The sequence below is a fragment of the Equus quagga genome, chromosome 12 (genome assembly GCF_021613505.1).
Source record: "Equus quagga isolate Etosha38 chromosome 12, UCLA_HA_Equagga_1.0, whole genome shotgun sequence".
NCBI classification, from domain to species: Eukaryota; Metazoa; Chordata; class Mammalia; order Perissodactyla; family Equidae; genus Equus; species Equus quagga.
In genome coordinates, this window is record NC_060278.1 from 46,937,315 (window position 1) to 46,955,415 (window position 18,101).

At 37.2% G+C, this 18,101-nt stretch overlaps 1 protein-coding gene across 1 annotated transcript in view; it reads left to right on the forward strand.

The window, feature by feature from the left end:
- Positions 1-16,268, forward strand: part of GPATCH2 (G-patch domain containing 2) — a 180,352-nt gene extending 164,084 nt beyond the window's left edge. The window contains exons 9-10 of the mRNA XM_046679824.1: positions 1,688-1,776; positions 14,712-16,268. Of these exons, the coding sequence (XP_046535780.1) occupies positions 1,688-1,776; positions 14,712-14,932 (310 nt within the window). The 3' untranslated portion in view covers positions 14,933-16,268. The remainder of the gene's footprint in view (positions 1-1,687; positions 1,777-14,711) is intronic.
- The last annotated feature ends 1,833 nt before the right edge of the window (positions 16,269-18,101 follow it).

Genomic DNA, 18,101 nt, shown 5'->3' on the forward strand with positions numbered 1-18,101 from the left:
TTGAACATTCCATTTCTTTTCTATCTTCCATCTCCTCTTTGCTCCTCTCATTTTCTCCACCACTATGGGGTCTTACGCTAAGTCAGTAGTAGGTACTAATAAATGCTTGCCGAATAAGTGGATTTATTAACTTTATATAAAAGGGATGTGTCTTCTGTGATATTACTGTAACTTTTTAAAATTCCTGTATAGTCTTAAAAAGTAAATCTGATCATAACCATTCATTTTTCTTGGCATATGAGCCAAGGTTACACCTCAAAATCCAATAAAAATGTTACAGTTATGCATGTTAATAAACATTTTGACAAACAGGTGTCTGTATATATATATTTCTGCAAAGTTAGTCATTACTGAATGAACTAGATTTTAAAAAGCAGTTCAATAATTATAAATATTTATTCTATAACAGAGAAACAGTATGCCTCCATACAAAAGGAAGAGAAAAGTAGACAAATACCCATTTGCTATTTTCTATATTGGTGGATTTTCATGGTATATTTCTTTGATTGCTTACACCCTTTGGCTCAGCCAGCTCATTAATTGCACTTTACTTGATACCTTATAGGTAGAACTCATAATTAAAGTGATTTTACTCCCCAGTTCCAATTTTTCGCTATATTTAAACACCTGAGTGTATGTGTATAAATATATATCTGGGTGTTTACCTGAACTAATTTTTTCCTTTTAAGTTTTTCTCTAATAATCTGGTGGTTTTCAAATTGAGTTTGATAAAACTTCAGGGTACTACCAAATATCTCTATGACTTACTAAAAGGACATGTGCTACAATAAACACGCTTCATTTATTTCTGCTTCGTGATCCCCAGACACTGTCCCAACTCCACATCAGGGATTTTGATCCAGGAAATGAACACAGAGTCCTATAGCTTGGACAGTTTGAGGACTTTTAAGTCCTTTCTATCTCTGTATTCATTTTTGTTGATTCCCGCTTGGGACATTTCTAATTTTTCCAAAACTCTTTAATTTAGGAGTCCATAATTAGGCAGAATAATCTAACTAGTTGCAAGAATAGCAGAAGGTCCGCTTCTCAGTTCTTATATATCGTGTCTTTACAAACATAATCCAATAGCCAGTTAACCTGTTTAGTACCGGTAGACCAGCATTAATGCATTCAAATTATGTGTCCTCACCTAGCTAATAAACAATTAACTAAAGAATTCTAAGCATATGATTTATAAGGGAGAACATCACTATTTCCTTCTATCTATTTAAAATGTTTTAAGAGAATTCACTGCCACCTAATATCCTAAAAGAAATTGATCATACTTTTCCTGTAATAAATGTTGTTCTGACAGTAAAGCATTAGTAACCAATTGATAACCTAGCAACAATATTGTGATCTCTTTAGATAATTAATCTTAGCTATTTTCCTGTCAGAAGCAACAGTGCTTGATTTTATGTTGAGCCAGAAAGATTGCCAGTTTTGAAAATTAAAAAGCATTCCTTTTATATTATTCATTCCAGTAACAATTTATGATGGCACATTTAGCTGCTTAACGCTTGTCAACAAACGTAATTATGTTTCGATATAAGCAAGATTGGTGGTTTTACTATGCTGCTCCATCTTTGTTGAGAATGTTTTGATTTAGCTTCAGATTATACAAGCTGTGTATTTATGTGTCATTTTTTCCTCTTTGTTAATAGTTTTTTCTGATAATTACTTGTAGGCAAACAAGCATGCATTTAGGATCCTTATGCACGGGAGATATCAAACGGAGAAGAAAAGCTGCGCCATTGCCTGGACCTTCTATAGCAGGTAAAAGAAAAAGAGCATGGGGCGGGACCCAAATAGAAAGTTCATAAATTATCAAGAATAAAATACCGATAATTCTTAATCACTTGCATTGAAGAAGAGGCAGAGTTATGAGAAACTAGGAAATCATTTGCATTTGGTGTCGGGATGTATTGCATGTTCCTTGTGTAGATTTTTTAGGCAGCCAATCAATAAAGTATTTGCTACACACCTGCCCAAATGCAAGACTTTGTGCGAGATACTGAAGGACCCAGAAACTTCAAAGGCTGTGTCTTTGACCTCAAGAAATTTATAGACTTACTGGGAAAATAAGGCATAAATGGACAAAAAGGCAAATAACCCCAGAAGAGATGAATAGTAATAAATTCCAAAGTCTAGGAGCAACTTCAAAACACAAGGCCCATGTTGTAGTGAATGGAAACTGGCCATGAATGTGGCACTCTGGTTTCTAGTCCCCATTCTGCAGATTCATCTTTTCTTATTTAGACAACATTAGCATTAGAGTGAAAAATCTGTCATCATTTCCACGTCAAAAGTCGTGTCATTCCAATGAATGTGGTAGAGAGGAAACCATGCTGAGCAGAGAAGTTACCAGACCAGAGGGGACAGGACGCCTTGCTGGAAGGGCAAAGACTCAAGCTGGGTAGTGAAGGAAATGAGTAACAGGAGTATGTATTGCAAAATTTCATGCAAGAGCAATGGTAAGGGAGGCAGAGATAAAAACCAGTGATAGGAAGAAGCCAGCAAGGCATTAAAACGTAGACACCCAAGTAGGAATAAACAACAATTAACCATAATGGATTTGTGATGCAGCAAGCTGACTAGGAGGAAATGTTTTCGGTGTAGATCCTTGATCAGTTTCAAAGAATAATAGCCTTGGCCTGTTGTCTAGGACCCTTAACCATTCAGATTCATAAACTTTCTCTTAACTCCATTTGGGAAACCTTTTATAGGAAAAGTTATTTTTTCCATGATTAATTATAGAATATGAAAATAAGATTCATGTCAACATAAGAGTAAGCAGTGAGGAGGGGGAAAAATATTTATGTGTATGTATGTATCTTGACATGGTGATTTCAAAGGAAATAAAAGATGTGAAGCTTAAATTCTCTATTTCGGGAACTATCTCGTAGTTGAGCATGACAAAACTGAGGAGTAACTTACAGCTGAAGCATTCATAACACAGTTGTCCCATCCATCAAAAGGGCTACATTATGAAACTAAGCATGTAGTTATAAGCATAATATCTGCTCTTCATTTTCTAGCTGTATCAAATTTCCAGAATTTGGAAGTAGGAAATACCTGCTTATATTACACCATAAAACTAAGATTCAGAAAAGTGTTAGGCTGTTCTTCGCTACCTAAGAAGACATGAATATTGAATGGCAAAGGAAAGTTTCAAGCCCACACCGCATAACTCCTAAACCCATGTTCTTTCCATGACAACATAGTTATGGCCTTCTTGTAAGAATCTATATGTAAAGACTGTCTTAGTTAATATCTTTACTTGAACCCACTATGACATGTCTTAGGTTTCATAGAAGATTTATTCTAAATATTGCTATGTAGAGATACAGAACATTCGTTAGAATATTTCTGATACATCTCTTTATACAGGAACATGTAGCCACTTAGATCGAATACATGTCATAAGTTCTTCAATTCAAATCTTTCATGAGGCAGGTATAGGATTCTTTAATATCCCCATTCCAGCTGAATGGTCCCCTGAATTCTCGTATCTTTCAATGATTCAAACATTAGTGGCAGAAATAGTACAAGAACAATCTTAGCAATGTGACTAAAGCACCTTAGTGCCAGCCATCAGAAAGAGAGAGTATCAGGGTCAGGTCCTAACACTCGGAACATATGTGAAGTGAGAAGGAAAAAGCATAATGGTTGAGGAGAGGATAATATAATTATTTCTACAAGGTGATTTTGATGTTACAACTCAATAGCATCTGAGGAAATCATTTCTACAGAGTACGGGTATAAACATTAAACTTTAGCCTAAAACATTCATAAGCTCACACCAGTCTATTCCAGATGTTATATTTCAAAACGGTTGTGATTCTCTTAAGATTCAGGATTTTTGATCATAATACTAGATTTTTTACTTAAAGAATAAAATTCGTAGAAATTGAATGCATTTTTGTAATTACTCAAAAAGCAGCAGAGTAGGAGAATTGTGTTACTCATTTTCAATGCATTTTTTTAAATCCATGCGTAACTGCTCCTCTCAAAGAGGAAGAGAATGAAGTTATTTAAAAGTCTGCAGTTTTAAAAAGAATATTTTCTAATACTAGTGAAGCAACTCTAAGGTGAAGATTATTATCAGAATTCAAGTAAGAAATGCTTTTGCATAAATACACTTTGATAATGAGGTTATGAATCCTAGATTATCTCATCTTTGAAAATTATAATTTTCAAATTCTGGAATATAGTCAGTCGCATAATAAAGAGTCAGTTTTATTTGTAAGCTTCCCAAATTGAGTTAGCCTGTAGAATTATTTTAAACAGAATATTCTCACCATTTTATTTAGGCCCTTGCAGACCTCCCAAAAATCACATTGAATTGAGACATATTTTCACAGTTCCTTCTGCCTTTATTGAACATTCAGTCTAAGCTGGAAAAATGCAGGTGAAGATAACTTCTCTCGTTTGAAACAGGGAATAAAAGGCTGACAGCTTGAATATTGTTTAATGATCCTGTCTGATTTATCTGTGAAATATTAGGCGGTCAAACAGCAGGTTTAGAAAAGATTTACCAAAAAATTGTCAGAAAACTATAATTAGCACTTTGACTTTATAATCCCATACTGAGTTTATACAACAATTTAAGACTCTGAAGATAAGTTATGTATTGTATGCATAATAGTATTTTTTAAAAACATTTAAAGTGCCTTATGAAATTAATCACCCCAAATCTGATCTTTACCTGCTAGTGTATTGAAAATTTTAATCACCCTGTTTTAACAATAGCACTGAAGCATCATTTCAGTCGCTTTATAAGGCTATGGACTAGCCAGCAGTGTTATCGGTTGAACATTTATTAATTGTGACAGGAACACCAGATTTATTTCACTGCTTTTGCTTATTTACTGCTCTTTCACCTTTGTATTTTGTATTGACAAAGTAAAATGAATATTGATAAGGTTAGATATTGATTTTTAAATGTATGGCTTGTTCTCTGCCTCATTCAAAGTCACATACCAAAAGATAGTGGATGTCTCAGTAGCAAAGGATGTAGATTTACTATTATAAAATTGAGAACTGTTGAAGCAAGGAGGCTTGCCAGCAGAATGCATTTTATAGTTTGAAAAATGTCATCTGTAAAGGTGAAGAAAAGCAGTGAACAGAATAGGAATATTATTAACACATTTTTAAAAGGCAGTCAGCAATGTCGCTTCTGGTCTTTGTTTTTGGTGGAAGTCATAGCTGATTGAGATTTTCATAGGAAAAAGATTTAACTATGCTTATGGAGATATTGTGGCTATTACATTTTTTAAAAAATGTTTTTCCACTATACATTACTAAATTCACTGTTCTCCACAATTAGTATTTACTATTATTATTTTGCTTTCTATTGAAATAATATCCTAGGGAAAATATTCATCATAGTAAGTCAACCTTTTTTCTATACATTTTAAATTATGCAAAAAGATGCCAATTGAAGTTTAATATCTCAATGTAGATACTGCTCCAGGGTAACTGTGTTTTCATGGACATGCAAGTTCTTGGCAAGAGGTTGTATTGCAGCTTTTTGTGGCTTTTCAACTTTTTCCTTTGCATCTCACTGATATTTCAATAATAAAATAATCTTTATGAATATTTAAGGCAGTAAAGGCAGGTTGTAAATCATAATAGATGATGATTTTTAGAAGGCGTGCTTTTAATTAAAAGTCATACTGCACATAATCAAGAAATGTTTGGGGGCGAGCCCAGTTGTGTAGTGGTCAAGTTCGTGCACTCTGCTTTGACAGCCTAGTGTTCACAGGTTCAGATCCGAGGTGCGGACCTACACACCACTCATCAAGCCATGCTGTGGCAGCGTCCCACATACAAAATAGAGGAAGACTGGCAAAGATGTTAGCTCAGGGACAGTTTTCCTCAAGCAAAAAGAGGAGCATTGGCAACAGATGTTAACTCAGGGCCAATCTTCCTAACCAAAAGAAAGAAAGAAAGGTTTGATGTAACCAAGCTCCTTTTCAGGATGCTATATGTCTTAAGTTCAAATTTATCTGGTCGATAATTATATTTTTACTTCTTTTATCACTGAATCTGTATGACTACTGTAGATTATCTTATCTTTTCCAGGATTTTAAAAGGGGCAGACTTTTGGGGGGGATTGTTGTTATTAATTTGGAAACTAAACTATATCTGAACACATAAGAAAAGCCAAGGAAATATATAACCCTCCACCTCTTGATACATGAACCACCAAACTACCTTTCAGTTATAGTAGCATCTTAAATAGCTCTCCATTAGCATTTGGCACAAGAATCACTTAACGAGAGGGTAAGCAACATATTAGATAGAAAATAACTTCTGTTCCTGACAATATGAAAGACTAAATAATGAGAAAATACTCAACTACAGAATGCCTGGACATGCTGAGCAAAATGTAAAGCCATCTTTTTACATGCATAGCTGAAACTGCAGGAAAGAAAGAGAAATATTCAAGACCAAAAGTGGTCCTTAGCAGCCACCATGCCCATGCCCAGTTTTGCCAATAAGTTAGTGCCCCGCCTGGGAAGGGAGCCAAGCTGGAGAACTGAGTGTAAGGCTCCTTATCACACCAGAACCTCTGAAAAGCTCTATCCTCAGAAAAGGGCATACTAGAAACCAAAGTCCACATTCCCCCTCCTCCCACCCCCTGCCAGGCACAGGAAAATAAAGAATCTTGTTTCCACCTGGGCTCCAAGCAGAAAATTCTGAAGATTTGTAACCAAGAGCCTACCCTCACATGAGTTTCTAGTTTAAAATTACACCAAGCCAAAAAATTAATATAAAAACTGGCCTTTAGAGGCTGGCCCCCATTGCTGAGTGGTTAAGTTCAGACACTCCACCTTGGTAGCCCAGGGTTCGCCAGTTTGGATCCTGGGCATGGACCTACATACCGCCCATCAAGCCATGCTGTGGTGGCATCCCACACAGCTGTAATGACTTACAATGAAGGTATCCAACTATGTACTGGGGCTTTGGGGAGAAAAAAACAAAGAGGAAGATTGGCAACAGATGTTAGCTAGGGCCAATCTTCCTCACCAAAAAAGTATACCTTAAAAAAAAACTAATCTTTGAAGCAAATGCAAAACCATTCTAGTGGTACATGCCTTCAACCAAGTCTCAAGAATCACCACAAATGAAAACCTACTGAAGAGGACCTCATAAACCAAAACCGAAAGAAAAAAAAAACAATAGTTATAAAAACAGATTCAAAAATGAAAGGGAATAACTGGAGAAAAAATAATACAGAAGTGGTAAAAAACAAAGTAGAAAATTGAGATTATTTATTATGAAAAAAAATCTCAAAAATTGTAAGTTCACTGGGTAGGTTCAACAGCAGATTAGATACAGCTGAAATAAACAGTGACTTTTAAGAGCAGTCACAAACAAGCTAAAAGAAGGTCAGGGGGATAAAAATATGTAAAGTATAAAAGAGTAGCTGTGGGACTAGAAAGACAGTGAAGTTGAACATATGTCTGATAGAACTTCCCGAAGGAGTAGAAAGAATAGGGAGATGCAGTATGCCGGGAGAATATTGACAGAATTCAATGAGAATGACAGAATTTTTACAACTGAAGAAAAATGTGAACCTTCATATTTAAAGAGTACAAGTCTTTATCAGGAAATAGTAAATATAAAGTCATACCTGGCACATTGTAATAAAAATTCAGATCACTAAAGACAAAGAAAAGAACTGAAAAGCACCCAAGGAGAAAAGATATAATCCAATAATCTACATAGAAATGAAATTACACTGGTAGAAAACTTAAAAACAGCAGTATAGTCCAGAAGATGAGATAATATTTTTAAAGTGCAGACATAAAATAGCTGAGTCAATCTAGAGTTTTATATCCAGTTAAACCATTTCCCAAGAGTGAGGATGAAATAAGACATTTTTAGTTGAAGACCCATTATTACTAAATTTAATACATCATGTAGAAGAAAACAGAATCCATAAAAAAAAGATGAAAACCAAGAAAGAATTGTCAGCAAAGAAATGGTTAAACATGTGCGTAAAGCTAAACTGATATTGAACATATAAAAGTAATAATGATGGTGACCATGACCATGAAAATGATTAATTTTGATATATAAAAGGAAGATGGAACCAAAACTATGGACACAATATGTAAAATGTGAGGGAATAATAAGTCAGATATGCATGTTGACATTTAAAGGTAATGACCAAAAGAATAGAAATATAACGTATAATTTTCAAGCTAGTATAAGCAAGCAATAGATGCCAGAAAGGAGGAAACAAAAATGTAGAGAAGTCCACAAAAATGTAGAGAAACGCACAATAAATAGCATTAAATAATATAATAAAAATAAAACCAGACATATCAATAATCACAATAAATGTAAATGGAATAAATGTATCAGTTAAATTCAGGGATTATCATAATGGACAAAAGAACAAAACCCAGTGTATGCTGTTCACAATAAATACAGGTTAGCACTTAGGTTGTAATTTAAATTCCAGCCAGAGGAAACTAGAGTGGCTGGATTTATAACAAACAAAATGAATCTTTAGGATTTCAGGAGAGTTGAAACACTCTCTTCAGACAGACTTGCTATGCTAGTTTAAACTAGTAATTTTTCCAGAAGTTTGAAAGTTGGGAACAGAACAAAATCTCAGTCATTTGGGAAAATGTGACAGAATAAATGACATAGTGGAAAATATTGGTGATGTAATATTTTAAGTTCAGTGTCCAGCCAGTGAAAGGGTGGCATTTGGGTTGAAATATCCTAAGTTCTAACTTGGACACCTTTTAGCCAGTTGACTTTGGGTAGGTGTGTTACCTCTTAAAACCTCAGTTTCATCTGTAAAACGGAGCCAATGATACCTGCCTTTCAGGTTGTTAAGGAAGATCAAAAGAAATGATGGATATGGAAGTATTTGCAGTCTCTAAGAGCTTGAAGACATCATTATATTTTGCTATCCAGTGTATGGGCGCTGTACCTTGTTCAAATGCAAATTGATAGGAGTTAGTATTCCAGTTCATCTATAACCCAACTAATTTTTTTAAAAAATTATTTGAAACATCATCTCCACTAAAATTGTTTGCTTGCCATTAATTCTCATAGGGAGGCCGTGCTTAACCAGTCTTCGAATCTTAGCTTTCTATACGGTCATGGTCAAGTTATTTCATCTCTCTGAGGCTCATTATAGTTCCCACCCTGCACAGTTGTGATGAGGAATGGAGATAACGAATGTCATATGCCTAACAAGTAAACCGCGTGCCTGGTACCTAGTAGACAGACCATAAATGGTCCTGATTATATTGTAACAATGTTACAGTGTTACGATCTGTGTGCCTCCAGAACCAATACAGTTTTAAGATTTTTTTAGTTTTTTGAAAACACTATTCTTTGATACATAATCATTCCATAAGAAATATGTCTGTATAACCAAAATATCTGTTAATAAAAAGACTTCTGGGTGGGTGTGGGGAGGGTAAAATGGGTAAAGGAGGTCAATTGTATGGTGATGAGTGGAAACTAGACTTTTGGTGGTGAGCATGCTGTAGTGTGTACAGATGTCAAATTATAATGTTGTGCACCTGAAACCTATATATTATTATAAACTGGTGTTACCTCAATAAAAATAAAATTAAGTAAATGAAAACACTCCCTTCTCTAAACATGTCAATACAGGTCTTATCTTTCATTCTCTATTCTGCAAAGTTTTCATGACTTAAGAAAAAAAGCAAGAAACTGCTTTTACATTAAATTTTCGTTATTTAAAAAGTAAGTGGGGGCCAGCCCGGTGGCACAGTGGTTAAGTTCGCATGTTCTGCTTTGGCGGCCTGGGGTTTGCCAGTTCGGATCCCGGGTGTGGACATGCCACCACTTGTCAAGCCATGCTGTGGCAGGCGTCCCACATAAAATGGAGGAAGATGGGTACGAATGTTAGCTCAATGTTAGCTCAGGGCCAGTCTTCCTCAACAAAAAGGATTGGCAGCAGATGTTAGCTCAGGGCTAATCTTCCTCAAAAAAAAAAAAAAAAGTAAGTGTCTTATATTTGTAAGGAGCTAACTATTGGAACGGATTTTATTTAACAAAATTCACATGAAAACCATCTGCAATATTGCAGATAAAATGTAGAATGGTCAGAATTAGTGAGGCTTTTCCTTATTAATGCAATGATTAAAACATTTAACAAAGAGTGGTAGCACCTACCGCTTTCTCACACCTCAAACTGGGCTGAATGCTGTTTCGTAACCGTAATCAAAAACTCTTGTCCCTAAGTTAGTTACTGAGAACAGACGACAGTGCTATAACTCGCAATTTTAATAACATGGCTTATAATAACAGCTCTGCCTTCGGCTGGCTAGTAAAGTCATGGGGAAAGGAGGATGGGATGAAAGAGGGCGCAGGAACACTGAAGGCACGCCTTCTGAATACAGGGTAGGGACTGAGCGAGTGCATGAGCTGTGATGTGGGAAGCAGCATGTGTCACCTCCCCTTCCATTGGCTGTTTATCCAACATCAATACAACACTTTAGGAGCCAAATTACTAAACAAGCTGCCAATTAGGCTTGCAGTCAGCTGGATGGATTAGCAGCTAAGAGAGGCCGATACAAGATTTTCATCTCTTGAGCCAATTACGCAAGTGAATTACCATCCACAATACTCTGTGGAAGATTTGAGGGGGAAGGACCAGACCGACTCCGCTGTAATAGATATAAGAGATCCAGCATAAGGGGGGCTGGAGCGGGAGCCTGCGGAAGGGTTAGCGGGCTGTGTATTGCTAAAATTGCCCGAGCAGGAGGATGGCGTTCTAGGAAAGGACTTAAAGGATTTATCGCTGCCAGGAGCCAAAGAAAAGGAAATTATGGTTGTAGGATGCTGTGCTGAGACTGAGGTGTTCCACTCCCAAGCCTTAATCTCATCAAAGAAGGATGAGAGAGCAACAGTAGGTCTCACTCTAGAATCATTTTCTGTGAAAAATGAAGTATCTGGGGTTTTTTTAAGGTTGTATAGAAAAGCCCTTGTTTTGCTTTTTTTTCAGGAATCCGTGTTTCTGTGTGGAAAGATGTAGCATTTAAGAAATTAAATGTTCCTCCTCCTTTCTTTTTATTGTTTTTCTTCAAAGAACAAGATAATGCTTTGTTTTATCTTACTCATTCTCTTTTATCTTCATTTGGAAGAGAAAGGAAACGAGTGTTACAAAAGAGAGAGAGAATGGATTCTTTTCCACCTGTATAAAAACACAAGCCTGGGAGGAGTTGGGTGGAGAATCCCGCCACCAGGCTTGAAATAGCAACATTTTAAAGTTATGGTAGTGAAATGAATTACCATTTGCTGTTCCCTTTAGAACTGAGAATTGACCGCATTTAGCAATTTTTGCAGAGATGTTTTAAATTGACCTCATATTTTTTCTTAAATATTAAACAAATTTTAGACCTGAATTTTTGCAAGCTCTTGTATCAAAACTATGGTTAAACAGATGTGTCACCCAGAGCAGCATTAGACCTCCAATCTGATTCTAGCTTACAGATGGAATTAAATTAATTCATGGCAATCACTGAAAAATCAGAGAGATAGGACAAAATGTTAGTGGGCTGTTGAACCTGACATACCTTATCAGCAGCTGTTCAAGAAAAAAATTAGATGCCTAGTGGTCTGCCTTTATTGCCACCATAATCGTAACTTCAAAATAAAAATTGCTTTTTTTGTTATTACATTAAGCAAGAATTCTCACAAAAGGCTTTTCTTTGTTTTGTTTTCTAATTGAGGTCCGTTTTTTGTTTTTTATATATATGTATATTTTTATATGTTTAAATATATATATAAAGTCTCTATATGCGTATTTTGCCCTGGTCAAGCAGTAAATAATGTAAGTCAAGAATTTTTCTTTGACACCACTTGTTGCCATTCAAGCTGTTTGCAATTGAAGGTTTTTTCTTTTTTTTTATTTTTTTCCTTTTTCTCCCCAAAGTTCCCCAGTACATAGTTGTATATTCTTCGTTGTGGGTCCTTCTAGTTGTGGCATGTGGGACGCTGCCTCAGCGTGGTTTGATGAGCAGTGCTGTGTCTGCGCCCAGGATTCGAACCGACGAAACACTGGGCCGCCTGCAGTGGAGCACGCAAACTTAACCACTCAGCCACGGGGCCAGCCCCAAGGTTTTTTCTATTACATGTTGAGATACTTGTTTCGATGAGCTAAGAACCAATTTGACAAACCCGAAGGCAACTCATGATTGTGGTAACCCAGTTCTTACTCACGATAATGAATTTAGTAAATGACAACAATGTATTCAATTCTCAGTCCTAAAATGCACTGAAGATTGAGAATATGAAAATGTTCCATAAAGGGCTTTGAAAGTTCATTGGTGATTACTCTATAATAAATAAGAGTTTTGGTAATTAAAACTCATCTCTAGCGCTTTGCAGAGTCATTCTTCTACAGGTCAGAATCAGGAGGAACAGTCCACTTGCTATTCCCCAGAACGCCAGCTACAGTTTACCAGATAAGATTACTGTTGGTTCAACCCTGACATGTCTCTTATTATTATTTTTTACTGTGAAATACATATACCAAAGGATACATGGAAATGTATAGGTGCACTTTAAAGAACAGTGATAAATTGGCCATTTGTGTAACCACCACTCAAGCCAAGAAACAGAACACTATGCTCTGCAGTCCCATTGGTAATATTTTTGTTATTGTTATTGATGACTGAGGATCCTTCTGTGCCTTGTGTCACCATCTTAAACATAGTCTTAGAGAAGGAGTAGGACAGAGAGTCCCAAATTTGGGGGGAGGTAGGAGTCGGGTAGAAGATGCTGACATAATCCCCGGTGGGGGAGGAAACATTGATGATGATGGGGATGTGAGTTGGTGCTAAAGAGACATCTGACTCACAAGCCTTTGAGAGTCGTGAATGATTCTGTCAACAACCCTCAAACTATCTCGGAAGACACAGCCCACATTTCAGAGCAGAAATATGCTGGAGCACAGGCATCCTGCCCATCTCTGAAAAGTGAGACATCTTTCTCCCTGGAGGCCGAGGGAGGGAAGGGTGGGCAAATGCTACACCCCTGTACGTTTGTGGCCTCCGAGTTCTGCAGCAGACGTCATGGGAAGCCCTGGTGTAGGAGACTGGGCTGAATATGTTCTCACTGAAACAAAGGTGGTTTTCAGATACCCTCACCTCTTTTTTCCTAAGCAATATCCAATATTTGTTTGATGATCGCTTCGTTCTACTGCAAGGGGAGTAATCACAAGAACAGCTCTGGTAATTGAGAGTTCTGATCGCTTATATCTGGTTAGCTCCAGATTGGCTCTATTCTGTTTTCATACACCATAATGTAATAGGCGCTGCTAGAGAAAGAACAGAAATGGATCACTCACGGAGAGCCAGCCTGTGCCACAACGGGGGCGGGCAGACCAAGGCCAAGCCTGCGGCTGGAGGAAGCAGCCCAGGTTCTTGAGATTCCTTGACTTTTACGGCATTTGTTCATTTCTCAATCCTTCGACGTTAGATATTTAGTGCTTCTACGTTTTCCCCTAGAATCAAATATATGGTATATGTGTTCTTTTACCGTAAGAGCCGCCAAAAAAGTGTAAATTAAAAATCACTCTTTGAAAATGTCACCAAATAGAAAACGCCTAAAATAGGTGCATCTCTCAGTTGTCTTTGCTAAGAAAATAGGGAAAACAACAGCAGTTTCTGTATTTCATGTTAAGCTCTAGCCAATCTCTTTTCCAAAATAAGGAATGAAAGTAAGTAGGGGTGGGAGGGAGGGAAATAGGAAGGAGACTATTTTATATGTAAGTCTAATATTATTTTGCTCGATTTTTCCCTCCTTGCCTACTTCTGTAGTCAATAAAACATAGAAATGGATGGGGCCAGCCCAGTGACTTAGTGGTTAAGTTCTTGCACTCTGCTTCGGCAGCCCGGGGTTCGCAGGTTCAGATCCCACACACAGACCTACACACCACTCATCAAGCCATGCTGTGGTGGCATCCCACATACAAAATAGAGGAAGATTGGCATGGGTGTTAGCTCAGTGACAATCTCCCTGAAGCAAAAAGAGGAAGATTAGCAACAGATGTTAGCTCAGGGCCAATCTTCCTCGCCAAAAAAAACTCCACAAAAAACATAGAAATGGAAGGAGGAAGAGGAATGGAATTAAAGGATGCATGTGTTCCAGACTGAATAATAAATAACAAGAACAGGATTATAAGAATGCAAAATCCCAGGAATTAAGGATGCCCATCAATTATGCATTTTCTTTGCTTTGGTTTTAGTTTTGGTTTTATTGAATGTCAAGGCCCTGAGCAAATGTAAGATATTATGCTGTAAGTTGGTGATTTTCAGAAATATCTATGAGGCTAACATGGTGGTGAAAATAAGTCTCTTGGTGGAGTCCTTTGTCATTTACTGAGAAGTTGCTTTTCATACGTGATCTCATCTGACCCCTACAACTTTGTGAGTAGCCAGAGCAGGTCGTATTACGCCTGTTCTACAGATGAGAACACGGAAGAGGTTAAATAACTTAGCTACTGAGCGGGAGATCTGAGACTCTAACCAAGGTCTGTTTTTCCATTGATTCCTCTACCACAACAAGCTACTTATCTAAAGATGAATAAACGACCCTCCTGCGGCCCTCATTGAAAGAAAAACTTGGGAGAACGTGGTTGTCTCAACCTGAGAGGATCTTCAGCTTCCATACTAATGTTTTGCGTCATTTTATAATTTCAGGAATTGTAGGAGAAAACGCACAGCCAATCCTAGAAAACAACATTGGAAATCGAATGCTCCAGAACATGGGCTGGACCCCTGGATCAGGGCTTGGACGAGATGGCAAGGGGATCGCTGAGCCAATTCAAGCCATGCAGAGGCCAAAAGGACTAGGACTCGGGTTTCCTCTATCAAAAAGCACTCCCTCAGCCGCGACCCCCAGTTCAGGAAAATCCGCCTAAGAAGAACAGCAAAGAAGAAATATTTTACAATTTTTATTTGCTATATATATCCCATTGTTCTCAGATTACACCATAGCTTCTGTTTTTGAAGCAGAAATCTACATTGCCTCCAACTCGTCACCCCATCTTCCTGATTGCACACAGACCTGCTTGCCACCGTGATAGAAACGGGATTTCATCACAATCCATGGTGCTAAAGTGAAAACCGTTACCTTTTCAAATTTGTCAGCGATTTTCAGCTATTTCTAGGTATAAAGAACAGCTCGTTTCTCTTATTTATTTTGATCTCATATGTCAGTGATTTCTAACGCTGTAGCTTGATTCATCCGTGTACGTGTGTGTGTGCGATGCCCAAGCAAATGGAAGCACGCCCACAGGTTTCTAAACTGGGATAGGCCGGACAGGGTTGTGTTTCACATCATCCCCATCCATTGTAACTCACAAGACCCGTCATCTCATCAGTGAAGTGCTGAGCACATCTTTGTTTGAAAGGCTTGCCAATTTCATAATCTTTGAATTTGGCTTTTTCGTGAGGATTCTCTGATGGGGTGATACCCACTAATCTTCTATCCTTGGACGATGTAGTATGAAGTTCCCAGTTGATAAACAGCAATTAATGTTTCCCTCTGACCTTTTGGCAAAAATAAACCTCATCGTTGTCACCAGAGTGCCCTCAACATTACTTTAATGCAGATTTTACAAATTTTACCTCATTTAGAACATAAAGTAATTATTGAAAGAAAAATGTATTTTTAAAATTCACCGTGACTGAGCTATAAATTCTATTAATCTAGACTGACTTCTACCTCTCTCTTCCCAAAGGTTGGTATTTTTTTAAGATCAACTCAACTGTAGTAACACTCATGTTAAATCTTAACCGTCAAAATAAGTTATTAGAATATCGAATCAATTTATTTGAAGATTTAAATGGCTCTCCCAAGAATTCAGATTTCTGGCAATGATCCAGCCCATTTGCAAGGTGAACAAGAAAACGAATGGTAATGATTTGCCCTTTCTAACATCTAAGGAGTTACTCTAAAACCAAGCAAAACAAGTCATTTTTATTGTGTGCGTAGTACTGTTATTTCTGAATCATCTGCTTCGTGATGTCAGAGTTTCTAGATTGCTCTTAGTTTAGAAGTTGATTTCTTATCACCTTCATTATTAAGGACTAGTAACAATATTCTATTTATAATGGCCTTTATTGGTTGAGTAAAGGCCAAGATAACACATGTGAATTACCTTTCAAATGCGTTTTTTTTTAAGGCTTTATTTTTTTAGAGCATTTTTAGGTTCAAAATTAAGGGGAAGGTATAGAGATTTCCCATATATCCCCCCATCTCCCCCATTACCAACATCCCCCACCAGAGTAGTAGTTGTTAGAATTGATGAACCTGCATTGACACATCATAATCATCCACAGTCCACACTTTACATTACAGTTCACTCTTGGTGGTGTACATTCTGTGGGTTTGGACAAATATCTAATGACATGGATCCACCACTATAATATCAGAAGTGTAGTTTTGCTGCCCTAAAATTCCTCTATGCTCCACTCTAATAGGTTTTTGAAAATTTGTAAGTCTCCAAGAGTTTTTTAAAGGGAGGAGAAGGGGGTTTCTGCATGTAACAGACCATTTCCAGGGGGTCCCCTAAAGAAAGTACTGCCCGTTAGGGAGAGGAAGGTCAGCCTGGTATTTGCAAGCCTTGCTGGTTTGCGAAATGTACACATTTCTTTTAAGAATTATGTTCCTTCCTGGGAGATTGCAGTCAGAGGACGGGTTGGTTACAGACTACCAGGTGAGTGGCTCTTTTGAAACATTCTTATTGGATAAAGTAACCCTGTTGTATGATTATTTTCCACAAGTTTGTCACTTAGAAATTTGCCATTTTTAGAAAATGCTTTATGTTGAATTCTCATTCTGTCTATGTAAGGGGAAAAAACTGGGGGAAATTGTCTATATACTGGCTTAAAACTTCTTTCTGGTAATATAGAGGGCTCTAGGGTCTAGTCAAAAGATTCTTTTTCAATTCCATTGCCTGAAAATCTTCTAAAATCATTGAATTTTGAAAAGCTGAAGTTGGAGCCACTGATAACACACAATAAGGTCATTATAAGACTCGTCCCAAATTGCTGAGGACTTGACTGTTGTTTGTCATTTCATCATATTCTAACCCTCATAGTGAGAAAGAAGAGAACTTAGACCAACTGGAATGGGGGACTCCTTAATTAAATATTGCAGTCTTTATGAATACTTTTTATCATTGCCCTCGTGGACAGGTACTCATCTCCTGAAGCAACTGCTCTACGATGCTTACTTAGCTTGGGTGTTATTTTCTAACACCCTTCCCCCCAAAATAATTCATGTTTCCATTTTCAGCTCATAGAAGAAATTTCTTAATCTTAACCTTGGGAGCCCTCTATATGGCTCACAAAGGGCTTAAAATATTTCTTATTCTTTGGAAGTGTTTATACCGAATAGATGAATCAATACTCAAAGCAGAGAAGAGGCAACATCGCAAGGTTCGCCCACACTCTCACACAGACGTACACCAGAAACGCATCCGTGCCGTCACCATTCAGTCCTTAAGAAACATCGATGCAGACCTGATATTCTGTTTGTACCTGAACTTTACTGGAGAAAGAAACACTTACAACTAAAATATGGAATTTTTAATAAATCAAATGTCTTTTAAGATATGAAGCCCACTTATTTATTTGTTTTATATATAGTTACAGTTAATTTGTATGCCCACAGAGCCAAAAGCATCCACAGGAGTTTGTGATTTAGAATGTATCATTCATATCTCCTTTAAAAGGTGGTAGGATTTTTCTCTGCTCCTTCGTGAAGTCACTCTCTTCTCTTCTACAGTATCTGAAGCCTCAGATCGAATTAATTGATTGTGCTAAAAATTTGAGAGAGTGCGTAAGTCTCTTCCCTTACTATCTAAATTAGTCATTCCCCAGCGATACCCAAGAGAGGCTGAGCATGCCTACATTAAGAATGTGTAATTTTTTCTTTATATACTTGTTATACTTGATATTGACCAGACTGTGTGCTGGGATCATTCCTTCCTTCCTTCTTCCTTCTTCCTTCCTTCTTCTCTCCTTCCTTCTTTCCTTCCCTCCTTCCTTCTTTCCTTCCCTCCTTCCTTCTTTCCTTCCTTC